This window comes from Pongo pygmaeus, chromosome 10 (genome assembly GCF_028885625.2).
Source record: "Pongo pygmaeus isolate AG05252 chromosome 10, NHGRI_mPonPyg2-v2.0_pri, whole genome shotgun sequence".
Classification (NCBI taxonomy): Eukaryota; Metazoa; Chordata; class Mammalia; order Primates; family Hominidae; genus Pongo; species Pongo pygmaeus.
Window position 1 is genome coordinate 74,373,030 of NC_072383.2, and position 21,573 is coordinate 74,394,602.

General features: G+C 37.1%; 1 protein-coding gene across 9 annotated transcripts in view; it reads right to left on the bottom strand.

The window, feature by feature from the left end:
• Positions 1–43: 43 nt before the first annotated feature.
• The window catches only part of OSBPL8 (oxysterol binding protein like 8), a 214,113-nt gene continuing 192,583 nt past the window's right edge, over positions 44–21,573 (bottom strand). For all 9 annotated transcript variants that reach the window (XM_054443356.2, XM_054443354.2, XM_054443363.2 and 6 more), the window contains 3 exons: positions 6,943–7,048; positions 4,863–4,965; positions 44–4,258 (listed from right to left, as the gene is read on the bottom strand). In XM_054443356.2, the coding sequence (XP_054299331.1) occupies positions 4,126–4,258; positions 4,863–4,965; positions 6,943–7,048 (342 nt within the window). In that variant the 3' untranslated portion in view covers positions 44–4,125. The remainder of the gene's footprint in view (positions 4,259–4,862; positions 4,966–6,942; positions 7,049–21,573) is intronic.

Sequence of the window (21,573 nt, forward strand, 5' to 3'; positions counted from 1 at the left end):
CTAATTTAGTCATCATATTTTATTAAAAGTCACTTGATCACCGTTTGCTCTTTTTAAAAATTTTATTTAGAAGCCTACTTGTAGAAGTTAGCATAATTTTACAGATTATTAGAAAAATTCTTTTCTTTCTGCAAACAGTTATAATAGGTTAGGAATAATAGATTAGAAATGTACTACATTACAAAACAGTGGCCTATAACTATCTGTACATTTACTGTGCACCTTAAGGAAAAGAATTTGACAGTGTGCTGTACTTACACTGCAGGTAACATTTTTATTCTATCACACAAAACTGACCGGTGGTAGTGCTTGAATTTATGAATGGCCATTAAACAGAATATTTAAACTCAGATGTACATTTAGCATGCTAAAAAGTGAAAAAAATTTCAACTGAAGTTCTGTGGCTCATCAGTTCAAATGTTTCATGGCATTTTTTTCTTTAAATGAAAAATCTTGATACTGTAAAACAATTTTACATAATAAATGCAAAAAGATAACATTTTCTAAATTTTTAGAAAGAATATTCACATTCATTTTGTCATGGGTTTCGTGTGGCTCTTCTAAATATATTAATCATATTAATAAGACACTGGTCCTATACAATTTTAACAGTCCATCTTCAATTAAAAACTGTAACAAAAATAAACAGTATGTAAAGAGTAACAAAAAGTAAATTAAATATACTAAACTCACACAACAGGTAGAATAAAATGAAACCAAATTACATAATGGCAGGTTATACATTTTAACGAGTCTCTTTCCACTTAGTCAAATAAGATAGAAATTGAAATGTAAACTTACTAATTTCTGTGGGATTTTCCCCACTGGTTCAAATTGTAAAATTTGATATAAATCTAATATTTTATTTCTGTACATTTAATATGATTCAATATAATCTGCAGTCTCATGTATGGCTTATCAATAATGCCATCATCACTGTATGTCAAACAACCTCACTGCTTACTAGAAATGCTAAACACTGGAAAAAATGGAATTTTATACATTTGCTTTCTTAAATTTTGACAGATATTCTTCAGAAAGTTAAAACTGCCTTCCACAAAATTTTGTGTGTATATGGCACAAGGTGACAGCCAAAAGTGTGAATTCCATCGAAAAGGCACTGTTAACAATACTCAGAATAATCTGACAAGTCTACATCAATGTCTGAGTAAAGAATAGGTAAATAGACAAACCCCTATAAAAGATAGCATTATTGTTTAAATATACTATAGCTATATAAAAAGAAAGTGACACACAGAAATGACCCTTTTATGACAAGCCTATAAACACCTTGAATCACATTATAGTTCTGTAACACAAAAAATGACAGAAAATATTTTCTTAAAGGCACAAAAGCATGAATATTAAATGAGAGTTGTATTTTACAAGGCCAGCTTTTCAATGGAATGCAGTTACCAACTGAGCTGTGACAAAGAGTACACTGTACCTTTATAAGTGATATAAAACAAAAAAGTACTAACATGAAATACAAGTAAAATATCTATTGCTGTAACTTAACATTTCACATGCCCTATTTATTGTTGTTGTTGTTGTTTTTTACATGTCCTGGGCCAGCTACATCTTACTAAATGGTGGATGATGGCATAGTACATTTAACAGCTAAAAAGAAAATGCACATGTGAATAATTATTACTCAATTAAATTTTCATGTAGGAAAATAAAATCTTGGTAAACGAAAAAAACTGGTCATAAGGTCGCAAATCCTAGAAACCCTCATGAGGCTCTCAGACAACTGGGAACCGTAAATCACATTATGAATCCATGTGTGAAGGAAGATTAATTTCAGGTAAATAACATTCAAAGTCAATTACATATATGGCTACAAAGTTAGTAATTATGTGTTATAAAGATTCATATAACTAAGCCTAGTACAAGCACTGATCTAAAATTAAGCCACCAATTCCTGAGTTTTGTGTTCAGTTCATAGAAAGAAACTCATACAACTAAAAGCATAATAAGAGGACTATTAGATTAGATGCATGCTTTTAGTGTATAAAGAACAGTCATGAATAACCCTGCTCTTTCTTAAGAAATAGTTTTTGACTCTTTGGGTAAGAACCCATAACATTTGCTCTAAAAAGAAATTTAAAAAATAAAGAACATAACTACCTATTTAGTCTTAGAAGATACCTATACAAATAAAATATTATTTGGACCAAATGAAAACAACATACACGTGGATAAGACCAAAGTCCTAAGAAGGTGGGTCACCAATACAAAATGTTAACAAGGTTTAATGATGAAATGATTTTTGTGATAAGCCAATCAATTTGTATGTAATTAGCTAATTTAAACCATGAAAAAGATCAAATTGTACAATATTTACAGAATATCATATATCAATGAATAGGCAGAGTGTAACAGAATGTGAATACAAAAATTATATTGACAAATACAAAATATAACCAAAAATCCATTTGTTCTAATATCATGAAAATACTGGGTATAGGTAGATCTTATTTATGCTTTTATCAATTTAAAACATCGTTTCACATGTACATATGGAATACACCATTATTTTGCCAACAAAACATGGGAAATGATTCTTCATAGAAACCTAAGGATACTTAAGATAGCTATGTTGGTTAGGGAAAAAAGCAGGCTCTTTTTATCATTTTGATTCCCATAATTTACCAATCAATGTATTTATTTACCAATCTTGTATTTATTATAGCATAAACGATTATAATTTTACTATTTCACAGCCTCCTCCTACTGAAAGGCAAATGTAGTCAGGGCAATTATTCTCTCTGATCTTCATTTTCATTAAAAAACATTTCAAAATCTATACTTTCAGGATTCTAAGACAGATTTTAGAACAACATATTCCTAAACTGAACTACCTTGGCAAAAATTGCTTTCAAGGAATATAAATATTTATGTAAAAACACAAAGTCAAAATATTAAACTGAAGAAACAAACAAAAAAAGTTTGCCTTAGCCTGAACAATAGGAATCTTAAAGAATTGTGGTTTTGCCACAGAAAGAATTTACTGAGAGGAGGATAATACAAAAATTAAACTTCAGAACTTGATACTCTTCGTAGATACTCAACTTATTGCACGTTTTACAGAAACCAATTTTAATGTACACATAAAGGCCACCACAAAGTGTCTTTTCTTATTGCCTTTCTCTTTTTGGCTTTTGAAGTAAAATACTGGTTATAATTTTTTATATTCTACTTATTCACTGAACACACTAGAGTCTAAAGCTAAAATAAGTTTTCATAATGAAAAAACATGAATTATCAGCACTTCAAATGCCCTATAAACAACTCTAGAATTTGGCCTATGTTATGAACCAGCTGACTTAAGAAAAACAAAAATAAGACAAAAGGACAGCAATCAATTTTGACCACACTTTTTTCAGCAAGTGCTTAAGGTGGTATTATGATGAATCCAATTAATTGCACACCAGTGTTTTCATACTGATATACACGTAAGTATATATATTTACCTGGATCTACAAATATTAAATTCTAGGGGTTAAAAAAAATCTTATGTAAACCTTTAAAAAAGCAATTTGCCATTTATCTCTCTCGATGTATTCATTTTACCATTCATACTTTTTCTTTCTAAGAAGATAATTGAGCTGAGTGCTTTGCAAATGATTTTAACAGTAGTGTACTGAATTATGTCTATTATTCCATCATTTCTCAATCTGTAATTCCTTACTGATAAAAGTTTTGTGCCTGTTTTATGAAGAAAATAGATTACATATAAGATTGATAGCATTTTTTGTTATGAACAATGTTAACATTATATCTCAGAACATACTATAGAATACAAAGACTACTGTCAGGTAAGAGTACATAAGAGACAATTGTGTATACATGTGGGTTTATTATACTCACATGTAGACACATTCTCACAAAAGCTAGAAATGTCCTGGCACTTAACACATAGCTCACTTTAATAATCAAATAGGATAGCTCTTGTTTCAGTGTGAAGATAAAAGATACGAAAAGTCAATACGTCTACATTTATCTCCTAGGTTTTTTTGTTTTCGGAATATTGTGATTTTTAATAAAGACCAAACCAACTTGAACACTGGTCCCAGGCCAAATCAGATCTTTCTAGTTCACTGATTCAATGGTAGAGAACTTCTACTTGAACATGAAGTTTATTATGACTTGAAGCAAAATCAGGAGGAAAATGATGAAGTAGTCTTTTTGTTGCAGAAAATAATCCGCGGCAGGTGTGCTTGAAACTAAATGATTTCGAAGAGCCATAATATTTCTACAAAAATAAGCAACAACAAATTTTATAATGATTTGCCAGAAATGTTGGCATGGAGCCCAGAATTTGATATTAAACAGTCACAGAGCATTTAATGTTAATAATTTTAGTTGCTGGGTCATGGGGTGGTATGTAGGGGTGTGGGGGGGGGTGGGTTCTGGGACTGCAAACAGGAATACTTAAGGGCTCAGGGAGTGAATATTTATCCAATGTTATGGATGTATTTCAATATTTCAAATGATGCATTCCAATGAAATAACAGCCATGCACAGACGGGACTATAGAGGCCTTTGTTAACTGACTTTCTCAGAAACAATCCCACCTCCACAAGCAACCCAGCTACATTCCTAGCATGCTACAGGAGTAAAATAAAGTGATTCCAATTCTACCCTCACAGAGAAGAAACCACCTCTCCTTCCTTCCCAAGTATTTTAGTGCTGAAGGAATTTGTTAAGTGTCAAACATCAGGTGATAGAGGCTAACATTGTATTTTAGCTTAGCTAAATGTTATAAAAATATGAAGTTTGCATATGATTTCCCACATAACAGGATTCTTAACTACTCCTTGGTCTCTAATGAATAGTCAGTGTCATTATATTATTACCTTTTAATTTCTTCCTGTGTTTGTTTTATAGATTCGATGGAACTCTGAATGTCTCCCAGTTCTATTCCTTTCTTTCTTCTTGTACTTGGTTTTACTGATTGAGCTGAAAAGACATTTAGAATGAAGTTGAAACTATAAAAATAATCTACAGTTCAATTTAATGTGTCTCATGTAATAAAAATTTTCCTGGGCATTTGTTTTTGTAGCCTAGAGATTAGCATAGTAATATGAATACTCTGCACTTTTGAAGTTTCAAACACATCATTGCAATACTAGAACACTACAAATATATTTAAAGTACTACACATTAGTTGAATTTTGGATGGCATCAGTTTTATTTTTTAACTAATTAAAACAGAAATAATTCATTAGAAAATATATATTAACTTGAGGAAGGTATTACTCTCTTCTGTTCCTTGCCCATTTGCCTACCTCTGAAGTCAGCTTCTTGAGCCCTTTCTTTCAATTTTTTATTGTTAGTGTTGAGTTACCCAAACCTTAAATCCCTTTCGACACCACTTCTGCAAATTTTTACTGCCAATCAGCAAGCTGTACGTGTTCCTCCAAATTCCCTTGCATATGCATTCCTTCCTTTCCATTTTTGTTCAGATCCTACTTAACCTCTCTACAACTCTCAGCTTTCTCATTTTAAAAATAGGGATAATAATACCAGACTTCACAGGGTTGTTGTAAGATGTATTTAACATACAGTCTGGCACAAATTAATTACTCAATAAATGTCTGCTGATACATTATAGTAATATAGTAAAGTGGATGATGACAGGGTGAATTAAGGAGCCAAAGAATCTGCATATATAACATACATATACCTACTTATGGGGTATGTGACCTTAGGCAGGTTAACTTGTGTCTCAGTTTCTTTTCTCGTAAAATAGGAATGACAACAATACAACCAACACTCTCTTCTAACACATTGGTATGCCACGTGACTCCTGCTTTTAAACCTTTATTCGTTTCATTCCTCTAACTACTCTAGTATGTTACCCCTACCCCACTCCCCAAGCCTAGCTATAATCCATTAGAAATCCTAGTAATTCATCAGGATTCTAAGAACTTTCCCTCAAACTGAATTGAGCTCCCTCTCCTTTAAACTCTTTATCACTTGTCATCTAATTTCTTAGTAATCTACCATTTATTCATCTCTAGTGTTATCTTTATAGGTTAAAATGAGCTCCCTAGTTCAGTGTAAACTCAGTAGAGATTATGGCTTAAAGTTTTTTTTTTGTCATAATGTCACAAACATCACTTTAATCCTTTCATGATTATATCTCAATGTAGTTCAAGATAGTTTACACATTATCTGACTCGAATAAGAATGGAGTACAATTTAATCTAGCAGTTGCTAAGTTTTATATTTTTATTGTCTATCACTTCCAAACACTACAGTAATTTATTCTGGAAATGAAAAACATTTTTGAAGCATGGAACTGAGTTCAAAGCTCAAAAATGCTTCTGAATTCAATCTAGGGAACCATCAACAATTTTTCAGAGGTTAACAAGGCATAAGAGGTAGCTACTACTAGAGTTTGGTTCTTTTTTTTTTTTTTTTTTGAGACAGGGTCTCACTTTGTCACCCAGGCTGGAGTGCAGTAGTGTGATCTTAGTTCAGTGCATCTTCCGCTTCCTGGGTTCAAGCAATTCTCGTGTCTCGCCTCCCAAGTAGCTGGGATTACAGGTGTGCACCACCGCACCTGGCTAATTTTTTCATATTTTTAGTTAAGACAGGGTTTCCCCATGTTGGCCAGGCTGGTCTTGAACTTTTGGCCTCAAGTGATCTGCCCACCTCGGCATCCCAAAGTACTGGGATTACAGGCGTGAGCTACCACGCCCTGCCTAGAGTGTGGTTTTTATTTAGATGTCTCCCCTTTTTCATTTTCTGTTTCTTTACCTTGCGTCCTGGTCTCACAACTTATCTATGATCTAGAATTGCTTTTGTACCTCAACCCTGCCCCGACCAAAACTCAGATAACGTCAGTTAATATGAAAAACCATATTCATATCAAATTGTGTAGTAATTAAAAAAATTAGACTTTCATTAGTCTGCAAAAAATATTTTTACCTTCACTTCCAGAGGAGTCTTGAATGTCAGGTTCTGGGGAGGAATAGCCTTTTGCTACTTTCTTCTGTTGCCTGGTTGGCTTATGTTTCATTTTGGGGACGCTAACCTAAAGAAAAAAATAACTATTTTGTGAATTTGCACTGTATTTTGGACTAAAGACCAACTGTGTACAACTGTCAAAATTGTCTGCACATAGGCATGATATTCAGAAATAAAGACAATGATGAAATAGTCTAATTCAAATTTAACAAATGTGATGCACTTATGCAATCAAATGATCTTATTTTAATAGGAAGTACTTTGGCACAAATGTCAAAAAGTAAAATACACAATGAAGAGTATACCCAGTCTCTCTCCCACTAAATAGGTACCCATCACTATTAGTTTATATCCAGGGATATTATTATGCATACATAAACAAATATGAATATAGATCCCCCTACCTTTGACTGCACCAGCTATTATTATTCTCTAGTAGAATGTTAAATAATAGAATGTTAAATAATAGTGTGTATAAATCATATTTATCTTGCTCCCGATGTTAGAAACATTCCCATTGAACAATGCTGGGTTTCCAGTAAAACTGTTTATTTACTTTTAATCACATCTGGGTAGTACAGAAAGTATCTTATAATAAATAAAAATGATACCATTATTTTGTAGAGCATTATTTAAACTTACTGAAAGCATTTAAGTGGATGCACAAGATTCAAAAGTATATGAAACCATCAACTATGACTAAATTTTCCTTAGAATAATAAACTTTGGACTCTATCCTATTAATAGATTTGTAATTTTGGTGTTCAGTAGTAAACTTAAAAACGTAAATGCAAGAGAAGAAACTAGAATCAGAAAGACAAGATATATTAGTCCGTTTTTATGCTCCTGATAAAGACATTCCCGAGACTGGGATGAAAAGGAGGTTTAATTTGACTTATAGTTCCACATGTTTGTGGAGGTCGCAAAATCATGGCAGATGGCAAAAGGCACTTCTTACATGGTGGCAGCAAGAGAGAACGAGGAAGATGCAAAAGTGGAAACCTCTGATAAAACCATCAGATCTTGTGAGACTTATTCACTACCACGAGAACAATATGGGGGAAACTGCCTCTATGATTCAAATGATCTCCCACTAAGTCCCTCCTACAACACGTGGGAATTATGGGAGTACAATTCAAGGTGAGATCCCACCAACTCACTCCCACAACACGTGGGAATTATGGGAGTACAATTCAAGATGAGATTTGGGTGAGGACACAGAGCCAAATCGTATCATTCTACCCCTGGCCCCTCCAAATCTCATGTCCTCACATCTCAAACCAATCATGCCTTCCCAACAGTCCCCCAAAGTCTTAATTCATTTCAGCATTAACCCGAAAGTCCACAGTCCAAAGTCTCATCTGAGACAAGGCAAGTCCCTCTGCCTATGAGCCTGTAAAATGAAAGGCAAGCTAGTTACTTTCTAGATACAATGGGGGTACAGGCATTGGGTAAATACAACTGTTCCAAATGGGAAAAATTTGGAAACAAAGGGGTCATAGGGCCCGTGCAAGTCTGAGATCCAGCGGGGCAGTCAAATTTTAAAGCTCCAAAATTTTAAAGCTCCAAAATGATCTCATTTGATTCCATGTTCCATATCCAGATCATGCTGATGCAAGAGGTAGGTTCCCATAGTCTTGGGCAGCCCCACCCTAGTGGCTCTGCAGGGTATCCCCTCCTGGCTGCTTTCATGGGCTGGCGCTGAGTGTCTGCTGCTTTTCCAAGTGCACAGTGCAAGCTGTTGGTGGATCTACCATTCTGGGGTCTAGAGGATGGTGGCCCGCTTCTCACAGCTTCACTAGGCAGTGCCCCAGTAGGGACTCTGTGTGGTGGCTCCGACCCCAGATTTCCCTTCCGCACTGTGCTAGCAGAGGTTCTTCATGAGGGCCCCGCCCCTGCAGCAATCTTTTTCCTGGGCATCCAGGCGTTTCCATACATCTTCTGAAATCTAGGCGGAGGTTCCCAAACCTCAATTCTTGATTTCTGTGCACCACAGGCTCAACACCATGTGGAAGCTGCCAAGGTTTGGGGCTTGCACCCTCTGAAACCATGGGCAGAGCTGTAACTTGGCCCCTTTTAGCAATGGCTGAAGTGGCTGGGACATAGGGCACCAAGTCCCTAGGCTGCACACAGCATGGGAACCCTGGGCCCAGCCCGTGAAACCATTTTTTCCTCCTAGGCTTCCAGGTCGGTGAAGGGTGGGGCTGCCATGAAGACCTGTGACATGCCCTGTAGACATTTTCCCCATTTTCTTGGGGATTAACATTCGGCTCCTTGTTACTTATGCAAATTTCTGCAGCCAGCTTTATTTCTCCTGAAAAAAAGGGTTTCTCTTTTCTACTGCATCGTCAGGCTGCAAATTTTCCAAACTTTTATATTCTGTTCCCCTTTTAAAACAGACTGCTTTTAACAGCACCCAAATCACCTCTTTAACGTCTTGCTGCTTAGAAATTTCTTCTGCCAGATACCCTAAATCATCTCCTTCAGGTTCAAAGTTCCACAAATCTCTATGTCAGGGACAAAATGCCACCAGCCTCTTTGCTAAAGCATAGCAAGAGTCACCTTTGCTCCAGTTCCCAGCAAGTTCCTCATCTCCATCTGAGATCACCTCAGCCTGGACCTTGTTTTTCACATCACTATCAACATTTTTGTCAAAGCCATTCAACAAGTCTCTAGGAGGTTCCAAACTTTCCCACATTTTCCTGTCTTCTTTTGAGCCCTCCAAACTGTTCCAACCTCTGCCTGATACCCAGTTCCAAAGTCGCTTCCACATTTCTGGGTATCTTTTCAGCAGCACCCCACTCTAATTTACTACATTAGTCCATATTTACACTGCTGATAAACACATACCCGAGATGGGAAGAAAAGGAGGCTTAATTTGACGTTCAGTTCCACATGGCTCGGGAGGTCTATAATCATGGCAGAGGGCGAAAGGCCCCCTTTCTTACATGGCAGCAGCAAAAGAGAATGAGAAAGATGCAAAAGCAGAAACCCCTGATAAAACCATCAGATCTCATGAGACTTATTCACTACCATGAGAACAGCATGGGGGAAACCACCCCCTTGATTCAAATTATCTCCCTCCAGGTCCCTCCGACAGCATGTGGAAATTATGGGAGTACAATTCAAGATGAGATTTGGATGGGGACATAGAGCCAAACCCTATCACAAGGTAATGTTCATGCTTGGAAAAACAGAGAACCAGTGGTCAACAACTCGTTCTTTCTTGTTCAGCATTGTAACAGGAAGTATTCCCAATTACTTATTTCTTGAAATAATTTTGCAAAATCTTATTCAGGTATTTAAAATTAAAATTTTTATAATATGTAATAAGCAGGCAGGTTTGGCCCATACTCCTACTTCAAATGCTGGAGGCTTAAAATTTTGTAACATTTAAAATAGAAATCCACATTTCTACAGTAGGTTCAAATTGGAGACTGATGAACACTAGTGAGAAGCTTATTTAAAATAACAAGGGAAGTCAGAAATACAACTAGAGATATACAAAGATTTGCTGTGATCAGTAAAGTATACTTTTAGGAGAAAATACAGATGCCTTGTGTGTCTCTATCATGTTAGGGTTGTTAAAAGAAGAAATATAATTTTTAAAGTTTTTGAATTTTAAAATTTTATGAAACATATAAAATAAACCATATCATTTTAACCATTTTAAAGTGTACAATTTAGTGGCATTAACTATATTCACAACGTTATGCATCCATCACAATTCCAAAACATTTTTATCATCATCAAGATCCTGTAGCAATTAAGCATTTCCTTTTCCTCTGGTTCTGGTAACCATTTCTAATCTTTCTGTCTCTATGAATCTGCTATCCTATATATTTTATATAAGTGGAATCACACAATATTGGTCCTTTTGTGTTTGCCTTATTTCACTTAGCGTAATATTTTCAATGTTAATCCATGTCGTAGCATGTAACAAAACTTTATTCCTATGTCTGAATAATATTTCATCGTATATATATACTACATTTCCTTTATCCATTCATCTGCTGATAGACACATGGATTGTTTTGATGTTCTGGTTATTCTGAATAATGCTGCTACGAACATTGCTGCACTTGAATCAATTTGAGTACCCGTTTTTAATTCTTTTGGAGTAGAATTGCTGGGTCATGTGGTCATCCTATGTTTAGTTTTTGAGGAACTGTCAAACGATTTTCCACAGCGACTGCACTATTTCACATTCCCGCCAGTAATGTACAAGGGTTCTAATTTCTCCACATCCTCACCAACATTTGTTATTTTCCTCTTTTTAAAAATTATTACCCCTCTAGTAGGTATGAAGTAGTACCTAATCGTGGTTTTGATTTGCATTTGCCTTCTTACTAATCTTTTCATGTGTTTGTTGGCCATTTGTATATCTTCTTTGGAGAAATATCAAGTCCTTTGCCCACTTTTAAATTGGGTTGTCTTTTAAAGTCAGGAGTTCTTTATATATTCTGGATATTAAGGCTTTATCAGATAAATAATTTGCAAATATTTTCTCTCATTCTGTAGGTTGTCTTTTCATTTACTTGATGGTGTTCCTTTGATGCATGAAGTTTTAAATTTTCATGAAGTCCAATTTATCTGTTATTGTTGTTACTTGTGCTTTTAGTGTCATATCTAAGAATGCATTGCCAAATACAAGGTCATAACAATTTACCCCAGTTTTCTTCTAAGAGTTTTACGGTTTTAGCTGCAATTTTGGGTTGTAGATCCATTTTGAGTTAACTTTTTGAGTTAATTTTTGAGTTAATTTTTACATACAGTGTCTAAGGTCCAACTTCATTCTTTCATATGTGGGAATCCAGTTATCCCAGCACTATTTGTTGAAGACTGTTCTTTTCCACCGGTTGGACTTGATATCCTTGTAAAAAATAAATTGGTGGCTGGCACGATGGCTGAATAGGAACAGCTCCAGTCTGCAGCTCCCAGCAAGATCAACGCAGAAGGGGAGTGATTTCTGCATTTCCAGTTGAGGTGTCTGGCTTATCTCATTAGGACTCGTTAGACAGTGGGAGCAGCCCACAGAGAGTGAACTGAAGCAGGGTCGAGTGTTGCCTCACCCAGGAAGTGCAAGGGGTCAGGGAACTCCCTCCCCTAGCCAAGGGGAGCAGTGAGGGACTGTGCTGTGAAGAACAGTGCATTCTGGCCCAGATACTATGCTTTTCCCATGGTCTTTGCAAACCACAGACCATGAGATTCCCTCAGGTACCTACACCACAAGAGCCCTGGGTTTCAAGCACAAAACTGAGTGGCCATTTGGGCAGACACCAAGCTAGCTGCAGGAGACTTTTTTTTCATACCCCACTGGCGTATGGAATGCTAGCGAGACAGAAGCATTCACTCCCCTGGAAACGGGGCTGAAGCCAGGGAGCCAAGTGGTCTAGCTCAGCGTATCCCCCCCCAACAGAGCCCAGCAAGCTAAGATCCACTGGGTTGAAATACTCGCCGCCAGCACAGCAGTCTGAAGTCGACCTGGGACTCTTGAGCTTGGTGGGGGGAGGGGCGTCCGCCATTACTAAGGCTTGAGTAGGCGGGTTTTCCCCCTCACAGTGTAAACAAAGCCACTGAGAAATTCGAACTGGGCAGAGCCCACCACAGCTCAGCAATGCCACTGTAGCCAGACTGCCTCTAGATCCCTCCTCTCTGGGCAGGGCATCTCTGGAAGAAAGGCAGCAGCTCCAGTCAGGGGCTTATAGATAAAACTCCCCTCTCTCTGGGTCAGAGCACCTGGGGGAAGGTGCGGCTGTGGGTGCAGCTTCAGCAGACTTAAAACGTTCCTGCGTGCTGGCTCTGAAGAGAGCAGTGGATCTCCCAACATAGCGCTCGAGCTCTGCTAAGGGACAGACTGCCTCCTCAAGTGGGTCCCTGACCCCTGTGCCCCCTGACTGGGAGACACCTCCCAGCAGGGGTCAACAGACACCTCATACAGGAGAGCTCTGGCTGGCATCTGGCGGGTGCCCCTCTGGGACGAAGCTTCCAGAGGAAGGAACAGGCAGCAATCTTTGCTGTTCTGCAGCCTCCGCTGGTGATACCCAGGCAAACAGGGTCTGGAGTAAACCTCCAGCAAACTCCAGCAGACCTGCAGCAGAGGCACTTGACTGTTAGAAGGAAAAACTACAAACAGGAATAGCATCAACATCAACAAAAATGACGTCCACGCAAAAACCCCATCCAAAGGTCGCCAACATTAAAGACCAAAGGTAGATAAATCCATGAAGATGAGGAAAAACCAGTGCAAAAAGGCTGAAAATTCCAAAAACCAGAATGCCTCTTCTCCAAAGGATCACAACTCCTTGCCAGCAAGGGAACAAAACTGGATGGAAAATGAGTTTGACAAATTGACAGAAGTCAGCTTCAGAAGGTATTAACAAACTCCTCCTGAGCTAAAGGAGCATGTTCTAACCCAATGCAAGGAAGCTAAGAGCCTTGAAAAAAGGTTAGAAGAACTGCTAAGCAGAATAACCAGTATAGAGAAGAATATAAATGACCTGATGGAGCTGAAAAACACAGCATGAGAACTTTTTGAAACATACACAAGTGTCAATAGCCGAGTCAATCAAGTGGACGAAAGGATATCAGAGATTGAAGATCAACTTAATAAAGTGTGAAGACAAGATTAGAGAAAAAAGAATGAAAAGGAACGAACAAAGCCTCCAAAAAATATGGGACTATGTGAAAAGACCAGACCTATGTTTGATTGGTGTACTGAAAGTGATGGGGAGAATGGAACCAAGTTGGAAAACACTCTTCAGGATATTATCCAGGAGAGCTTCCCCAACCTAGCAAGATAGGACAACATTCAAATTCAGGAAATACATAGAACACCACAAAGATACTCCTCGAGAAGGGCAACCCCAAGACACATAATCGTCAGATTCACCAAGGTTGAAATGAAGGAAAAAATGTTAAGGGCAGCCACAGAGAAAGGTCGGGTTACCCACAAAGGGAAACTCATCAGACTAAGAGCAGTCTAACAGTGGGTCTCGCTGCAGAAACCACACAAGCCAGAAGAGAGTGGGGGCCAATATTCAACATTCTTAAAGAAAATAATTTTCAGCCCAGAATTTCATATCCAGCCAAACTAGACTTCATAAATGAAGGAGAAATAAAATCCTTTACAGGCAAGCAAATGCTGAGAGATTATGTCACCATCAGGCCTGCCTTAAAAAGAGCTCCTGAAGGAAGCACTAAATATGGAAAGGAAAAACTGGTACCAGCCACTGCAAAAATATACCAAGTTGTAAAGACCATCGACACTATGAAGAAAGTGCATCAACTAATGGGCAGAATAACCAGCTAGCATCATAATGACAGGATCAAATTCACACATAACAATATTAACCTTAAATGTAAAGGGGCTAAATGCCCGAAGTAAAAGACACAGACTGGCAAATTGGATAAACAGTCAAGAAGACCCATAGGTGTGCTGTATTCAGGAGACCCATCTCACGGGCAAAGACACACATGGGCTCAAAATAAAGGGATGGAGGAATATTTACCAAGCAAATGGAAAGAAAAAAAAAAAAAAGCAGGGTTGTAATCCTAGTCTCTGATAAAACAGACTTTACACCAACCCAGATCAAAAAACACAAAGAAGGGCATTACATAATGGTAAAGGGATCAACACAACAAGAACTAACTATCCTAAATAAATATACACCCAGTACAGGAGCACCCAGATTCACAAAGCACATTCTTAGAGAACTACAAAGAACTTAGACTCCCACACAATAATAGTGGGAGACTTTAACACCCCACTGTCAATATTAGACAGATCAACGAGACAGAAAATTAACAAGGATATTTAGGACTTGAACTCAGCTCTGGATCAAGCAGCCCTAATAGACATCTACGTAACTCTCCACCCCAAATCAACAGAATATACATTCTTCTCAGCACCACATCGCACATATTCTCAAATTGACCATATAATTGGAAGTAAAACACTCCTCGGCAAATGCAAAAGAACGGAAATCATAACAAAAAGTCTCTCAGACCACAGTGCAATCAAATTAGAACTCAGGATTAAGAAAGTCACTCAAAACCACACAACCACATGGAAAATGAACAACCTGCTCTTGAATGACTACTGGGTAAATAACCAAATTAAGGCAGAAATAAATAAGTTCTTTGAAACCAATGAGAACAAAGACACAACGTACCAGAATCTCTGGCACATGGCTAAAGCAGTGTTTAGAGGGAAATTTATAGCACTAAATGCCCACAGGAGAAAGTGGGAAAGATCTAAAATCGACACCCTAACATCACAATAAAAAGAACTAGAGAAGCAAAAGCAAACAAATTCAAAAGCTAGCAGAAGACAAGCAATAACTAAGATCAGAGCAAAACTGAAGGAGATAGAGACACGAAAAACCCTTAAAAAAAAAAATCAATGAATCCAGAAGCTGGTTTTTTGAAAAGATTAACAAAACAGACCACTAGCTAGACTAATAAAGAAGAAAAGAGAGAAGAATCAAATAGACACAATAAAAAATGATAAAGGGGAGGTCACCACTAATCCCACAGAAATACAAACTACCATCAGAGAGTACTAAAAACACCTCTACGCAAATAAACTAGAAAATCTGGAAGAAAGAATAAATTCCTGGACACATACACCCTCCCAAGACTAAACCTGGAAGAAGTCGAATCCCTCGGTAGACCAATAACAAGTTCTGAAATTGAGGCAGTAATTAATAGCCTACCAACCAAAAAAAAGCCCAGGACCAGACGGATTCACAGCTGAATTCTACCAGAGGTACAAAGAGGAGCTGGTACCATTCCTTCTGAAACTATTCCAAACCAAAAGAAAAAGAGGGACTCCTCCCCAACTCATTTGATAAGGCCAGCACAATCCTGATACCAAAACCTGGCAGAGACACAACAAAAAAAATTTCAGGTCAATATCCCTGATGAACACCAATGCAAAAATCCTCAATAAAATACTGTCAAACCGAATCCAGCAGCATATCAAAAAGCTGATCCACCAAGATCAAGTCGGTTTCATCCTTGGGATGCAAGGCAGCTTCAACATATGCAAATCAATAAACGTAATCCATCACATAAACAGAACCAATGACAAAAACCACATGATTGTCTCAACAGATGCCGAAAAGGCCTTTAATAAAATTCAACATCCCTTCATGCTAAAAACTCTCAATAAACTAGTTATCTATGGAACGTATCTCAAAATAATAAGAGCTATTTATGACAAACCCACAGCCAATATCATACTGAGTGGGCAAAAGCTGGAAGCATTCTCTTTGAAAACCAGCACAAGACAAGGATGCCTTCTCTCACCACTCCTATTCAACACAGTACTGGAAGTTCTGGCCAGGGCAATCAGGCAAGAGAAAGGAATAAAGGGTATTCAAATAGGAAAAGAGGAAGTAAAATTGTCTCTGTTTGCAGATGACATGATTGTACATTTAGAAAACCCCATCGTCTCAGCCCAAAATCTGCTTAAGCTGATAAGCAACTTCAGCAAAGTCTCAGGATACAAAAAAATCAATGTGCAAAAATCACAAGCATTCTTATACACCAATAATAGAGAGCCAAATCATGAGTGAACTCCCATTCACAATTGCTACAAAGAGAATAACATACCTGGGAATACAACTTACAAGGGATGTGAAGGACCTGTTCAAGGATAACTACAAACCACTACTCAGGGAAATAAGAGACGACACAAACAAATGGAAAAACATTCCATGCTCTGGATAGGAAGAATCAATATTGTGAAAATGGCCATACGGCCATAAGTAGTTTACAGATTCAGTGCTATACCCATCAAGCTACCACTGACTTTCTTCACAGAATTAGAAAAAACTACTTTAAATGTCACATGGAACCAAAAAAGAGCCCAAATAGCCAAGACAATCCTAAGCAAAAAGAACAAAGCTGGAGGCATCATGCTACCTGATTTCAAACTATACTACAAGGCTACAGTAACCAAAACAGATATATAGACCGATGGAACAGAACAGAGGCCTCAGAAATAACACCACACATCTACAACCATCTGATCTTGGACAAACCTGACACAAACAAACAATGGGGAAAGGATTCCCTATTTAATAAATGGTGTTGGGAAAACTGGCTAGCCATATGCAGAAAACTGAAACTGGTCTCCTTCCTTCACCTTATACAAATTTAACTCAAGATGGATTAAAGACTTAAACATAAGACCTAAAACCATAAAAATGCAGAAGAAAACCTAGGAAATGCCATTCAGGACACAGGCATGGGCAAAGACTTCATGACTAAAACACCAAAAGCAGTGGCAACAAAAGCCAAAATTGACAAATGGGATCTAATTAAACTACAGAGCTTCTGCAAAGCAAAAGAGTCTGTCATCAGAGTGAACAGGCAACCTACAGAATGGGAGAAAATTTTTGCCATCTATCCATCTGACAAAGGCTAATATCCAGAATCTACAAGGAACTTAAACAAATTTATGAGAAAAAAAAAACAACCCCATCGAAAAGTGGGCAAAGGATATGAACAGATACTTTTCAAAAGAAGACATTTATGCGGCCAACAAACACATGAAAAAAATCATCACTGGTCATTAGAGAAATGCAAATCAAAACCACAACGAAATACCATCTCATGCCAGTTAGAATGGCAATTATTAAAAAGTCAGGAAACAACAGATGCTGGAGAGGATGTGGAGAAATAGGAACGCTTTTACACTGTTGGTGGGAGTGTAAATTAGTTCAACCATTGTGGAAGACAGTGTGGTGATTCCTCAAGGATCTAGAACTAGAAATACCATTTGACCCAGCAATCACATTACTGGGTATATACCGAACGATTATAAATCATTCTACTATAAAGACACATGCACACGTATGTTTATTTTGGCACTATTCACAATAGCAAAGACTTGGAACCAACCCAACTGCCCATCAGTGATCAACTGGATAAAGAAAATCTGGCATATATACACCATAGAATACTACGCAGCCATAAAAAAGGATGAGTTAATGTCCTTTGCAGGGACATGGATGAAGCTGGAAACCATCATTCTCAGCAAACTAACACAGGAACAGAAAACCAAATACCGCATGTTTTTACTCATAAGTGGGAGCTGAACAATGAGAACACATGGACACAGGGAGGGGAACATCACACACCGGGACCTGTCGGTGGGTGGGAGGCTAGGGGAGTGATAGCATTAGGAGAAATACCTAATGTAGATGACGGGTTGATGGGTGCAGCAAACCACCACGGCATGCGTATACCTATGTAACAAACCTGCACATTCTGTGCTTGTATCCCAGAACTTAAAGTATAATTAAAATAAATTAATTAATTGACCATGGATGTCTGGCTTGACATTTAGACACTGAATTCTACTCCATTGGTCAATATGCCTGTTCTTACATAAGTACCACATTCCTTCAATTACTGTAGCTTTATAGTAAGTTTTGAAATCGAAAAGTGAGAGTCCTCTTTATACTTCTTTTTCAAAATTGTTTTGGCTATTTGTGGCCCCTTGCAATTCCATGTGAATTTGAAAATCTGCTTTCCCATTTTTGCAAAAAAAGGCTTGGAATATTGACATGGATTGTGGCGAATCTGTAGGTTGCTTTTAGTAGTACTGTTACATTCTTATTTTTTTGAGACAGGGTCTCACTCTCTCTCCCAGGCTGGAGTATAGTAGTGCCATCATGACACTTGACCTCTCTGGGCTCAGGTGATCCTCCCACCTCAGCTTCCCAAGTAGCTGAGACTACAGGCATGTGCCACCATGCCCAGCTAATTTTTCTATTTTTTGTAGAGACAGAGTTTTGCCATGTGGTCCAGTCTGGTCTCAAACTCCTGGGCTCAAGCAATCCCTCCGCCTCAGCCTCCCAAAGTGCTGAGGTTACAGGCATGAGCCACTGCGCCTGGCCAAAATCTTAACAATATTAACCTTTTCTACCTGAGAACATGAGGTGTCTTTCCCTTTATTTAGATGTGCTTTAATTTCTTTAGCAATGTTTTATAGTTTTCACTGTAGAAGTCTTTCAGCTTCTTGGTTAAATTTGTTCTTTTAGATGCTATTATTGAATTGCTTTCTTAATTTTGAGAGTGTTCATTATTAGAAACACAACTGATTTTTGTGTGTTGATCTTATACCCTGCAATTTTTCTTAAGTTCATTAGCTCTAGTAGCTTTCTATGGATTCTTTGGGATTTTCTATATATAGGATAATGTCACCTGTTAATTAGAGATAGTTTTACTTCCTTGTTTCCAATTGTGATGACTTCTCTTTTTTTTCTTGCTCTAGCTAGAACTTCCAGTACAATGGTAAGTAGGAGTGGTGAAAGTGGGAATGTTTGTCTTGTTTCTGATGTTACGGGGAAGGTTTTCAACCTGTCACCACTGAGTCTACTATTTGTGGGTTCTTCATAAATGCCCTTAATCATGTTGAGGAAGTCTCTTCTCTTCCTAGTTTTATGAGGTCTTTCTTTTGATTATGAAAGGGTGATGGATTTTGTCAAATGACTTTTCTATGCCAATTGAAATGACCATGTGATCTTCCCCCTTCTTAATGTGATATATTACATTGATTTTCTTTCGTGGAACCAACCTTGCATTTCTGGAATAAATTTCACTTGGTCATGGGTGTATAATCTTTCTAACATGTTACTGAATTTTGTTTGCTAGTATTTCGTTAAGGATGTATGAATCTTATTTATAAAGGTTATTGTTTGTAACTTTATTTTCTTGTGATGTCTTTATCTGGCTTTGGCATTAGGGTAATGTTAGCCTCAGAGAATAAGTTAGGAAATGTTCCCATCTCTTCTATTTTCTAGAGTTTGAGAAGGATTTGTGCTTGTTCTTTAAAGTTTTGTAGAATTCACCAGTGCAGCCACCTGATCTTGAATTTTTCTTTGGAGGTTTTTGGTTACTGATTCAATCTCTTTATTGTTACAGCTCTATTGAGATTTTCTATTTCTTTTTGAGTCAGTTTATGTAATTTGTGAGTTTCTAGGGATTTGTTGGCATACAATTATTCATAGCATTCTCTCATAATCCTATATCTTTATGATTGGTAGTAACATCCCCACTTTAATTTCTGATTTTAGTCATTTGTGTCTTCTTTCTTGTTTCCTTTGCCTAGCTGATGGTTTATCGATTTTGTTGATTTTTATCAAAGAGCAACTTTTGGTTTGGTTTCACAAATTCTATTTTTTTCCTACTCTCTATTTTGTTTATCTGTACTCTAATCTTCATTATTTTCTTCTTCTGCTAGCTTTGGGTTTAGTTTATTCTTCTTTTTCCAGTTTCTCATGGTATGAAGTAAGGTTATTGATTTGAGATCTCTCTTAATGTAGATGTTCACAGATATATATTTTCCTTACCTTTGCTGCATCTCGTAAGTTTTGTTATACTATATTTTTGTTTTCACTTGTCTAAGTATTATCTAATTCCCCTTGTGTTTTTCTTTGACCCATTGAGTTTTTTTGTTTTGTTTTGTTTTGTTTGTTTCTGAGACAAAGTCTCACTCTGTTGCCCAGGCTGGAGTGCAATGGTGTGATCTTGGCTCACTACAACCTCCGTCTCCCAGGTTCACATGATTCTCATGCCTCAACCACCTGAGTAGCTGGGATTTACTGAGACACGTTATATGGTGTAACATATGGTCTATCCTGGAGAATGTTCCACGTACACTTGAGAAGAATGTGTATCCTTCCATGGTTGGGTGGATTGTTCTATGTGTCTGCTAGGTCAGGTTGGTTTACAGTGTGGTTCAAGTTAATCCGTTTCCTCCTTATTGATCTTCTATCTAGAGGTTCTACCCATTATTAAAAGTAGTTTACTGAATTCTTCATCTATCGTTATAGAGCTGTTTCCATCTTCCAATTCTGTCAGTTTGCTTTGTATATTTTGGGGCTCTGTTGATTGGTATGTGTGTATATATATATATGAACTGACCCTTTTATCAATACGCCATATTCTTTTTGTCTCTTGTAAAAATTTTTGACTTAAAGTCTATTTAGTCTGACATTAGTATAACCACCTCAGTTTTCCTTTGGTTACTACTGGCCACCTCAGTTTTCCTTTGGTTACTATTTGCACATATTTTTTTCCAACCTTTCATTTTACTCTATTTCTGCCTATGGATTTAAAGTGAATCTCTTGTACACAGCAAATAGTTGTGTCATGTTTATTTTAATCAATTTTTACAATCTGTCTTTTGCTCAGAGAGTTTAATCTATTTACATTTTAAAGTAACTACTGATAAGAACTTACTTCTGATTTTGCTGTTTTCTATGTCACATACGTTTTTTGTTTCTTATTTACTCCATTACTGCCTGCTTTTGTGTCTGCTTCCTGTGTAAACTGTTTCAATTCCCTTCTCATTTTCTTTTGTGTGTATTTTTTTAGATATTTTATTTGTGGTTACTATGGGGATGACATTTACAACTACCTCTACAACAATCTAGTTTGAGTTGATACCAACTTAACTTCAGTAGTACATAAAAACTTTCCTCCTATACAGCTCCATCCTCTCTGCTTTTATGTTGTAATGAACTATATCTTTATACATTGTATGTCTGATAACAAAGATATGTAATTAAATTA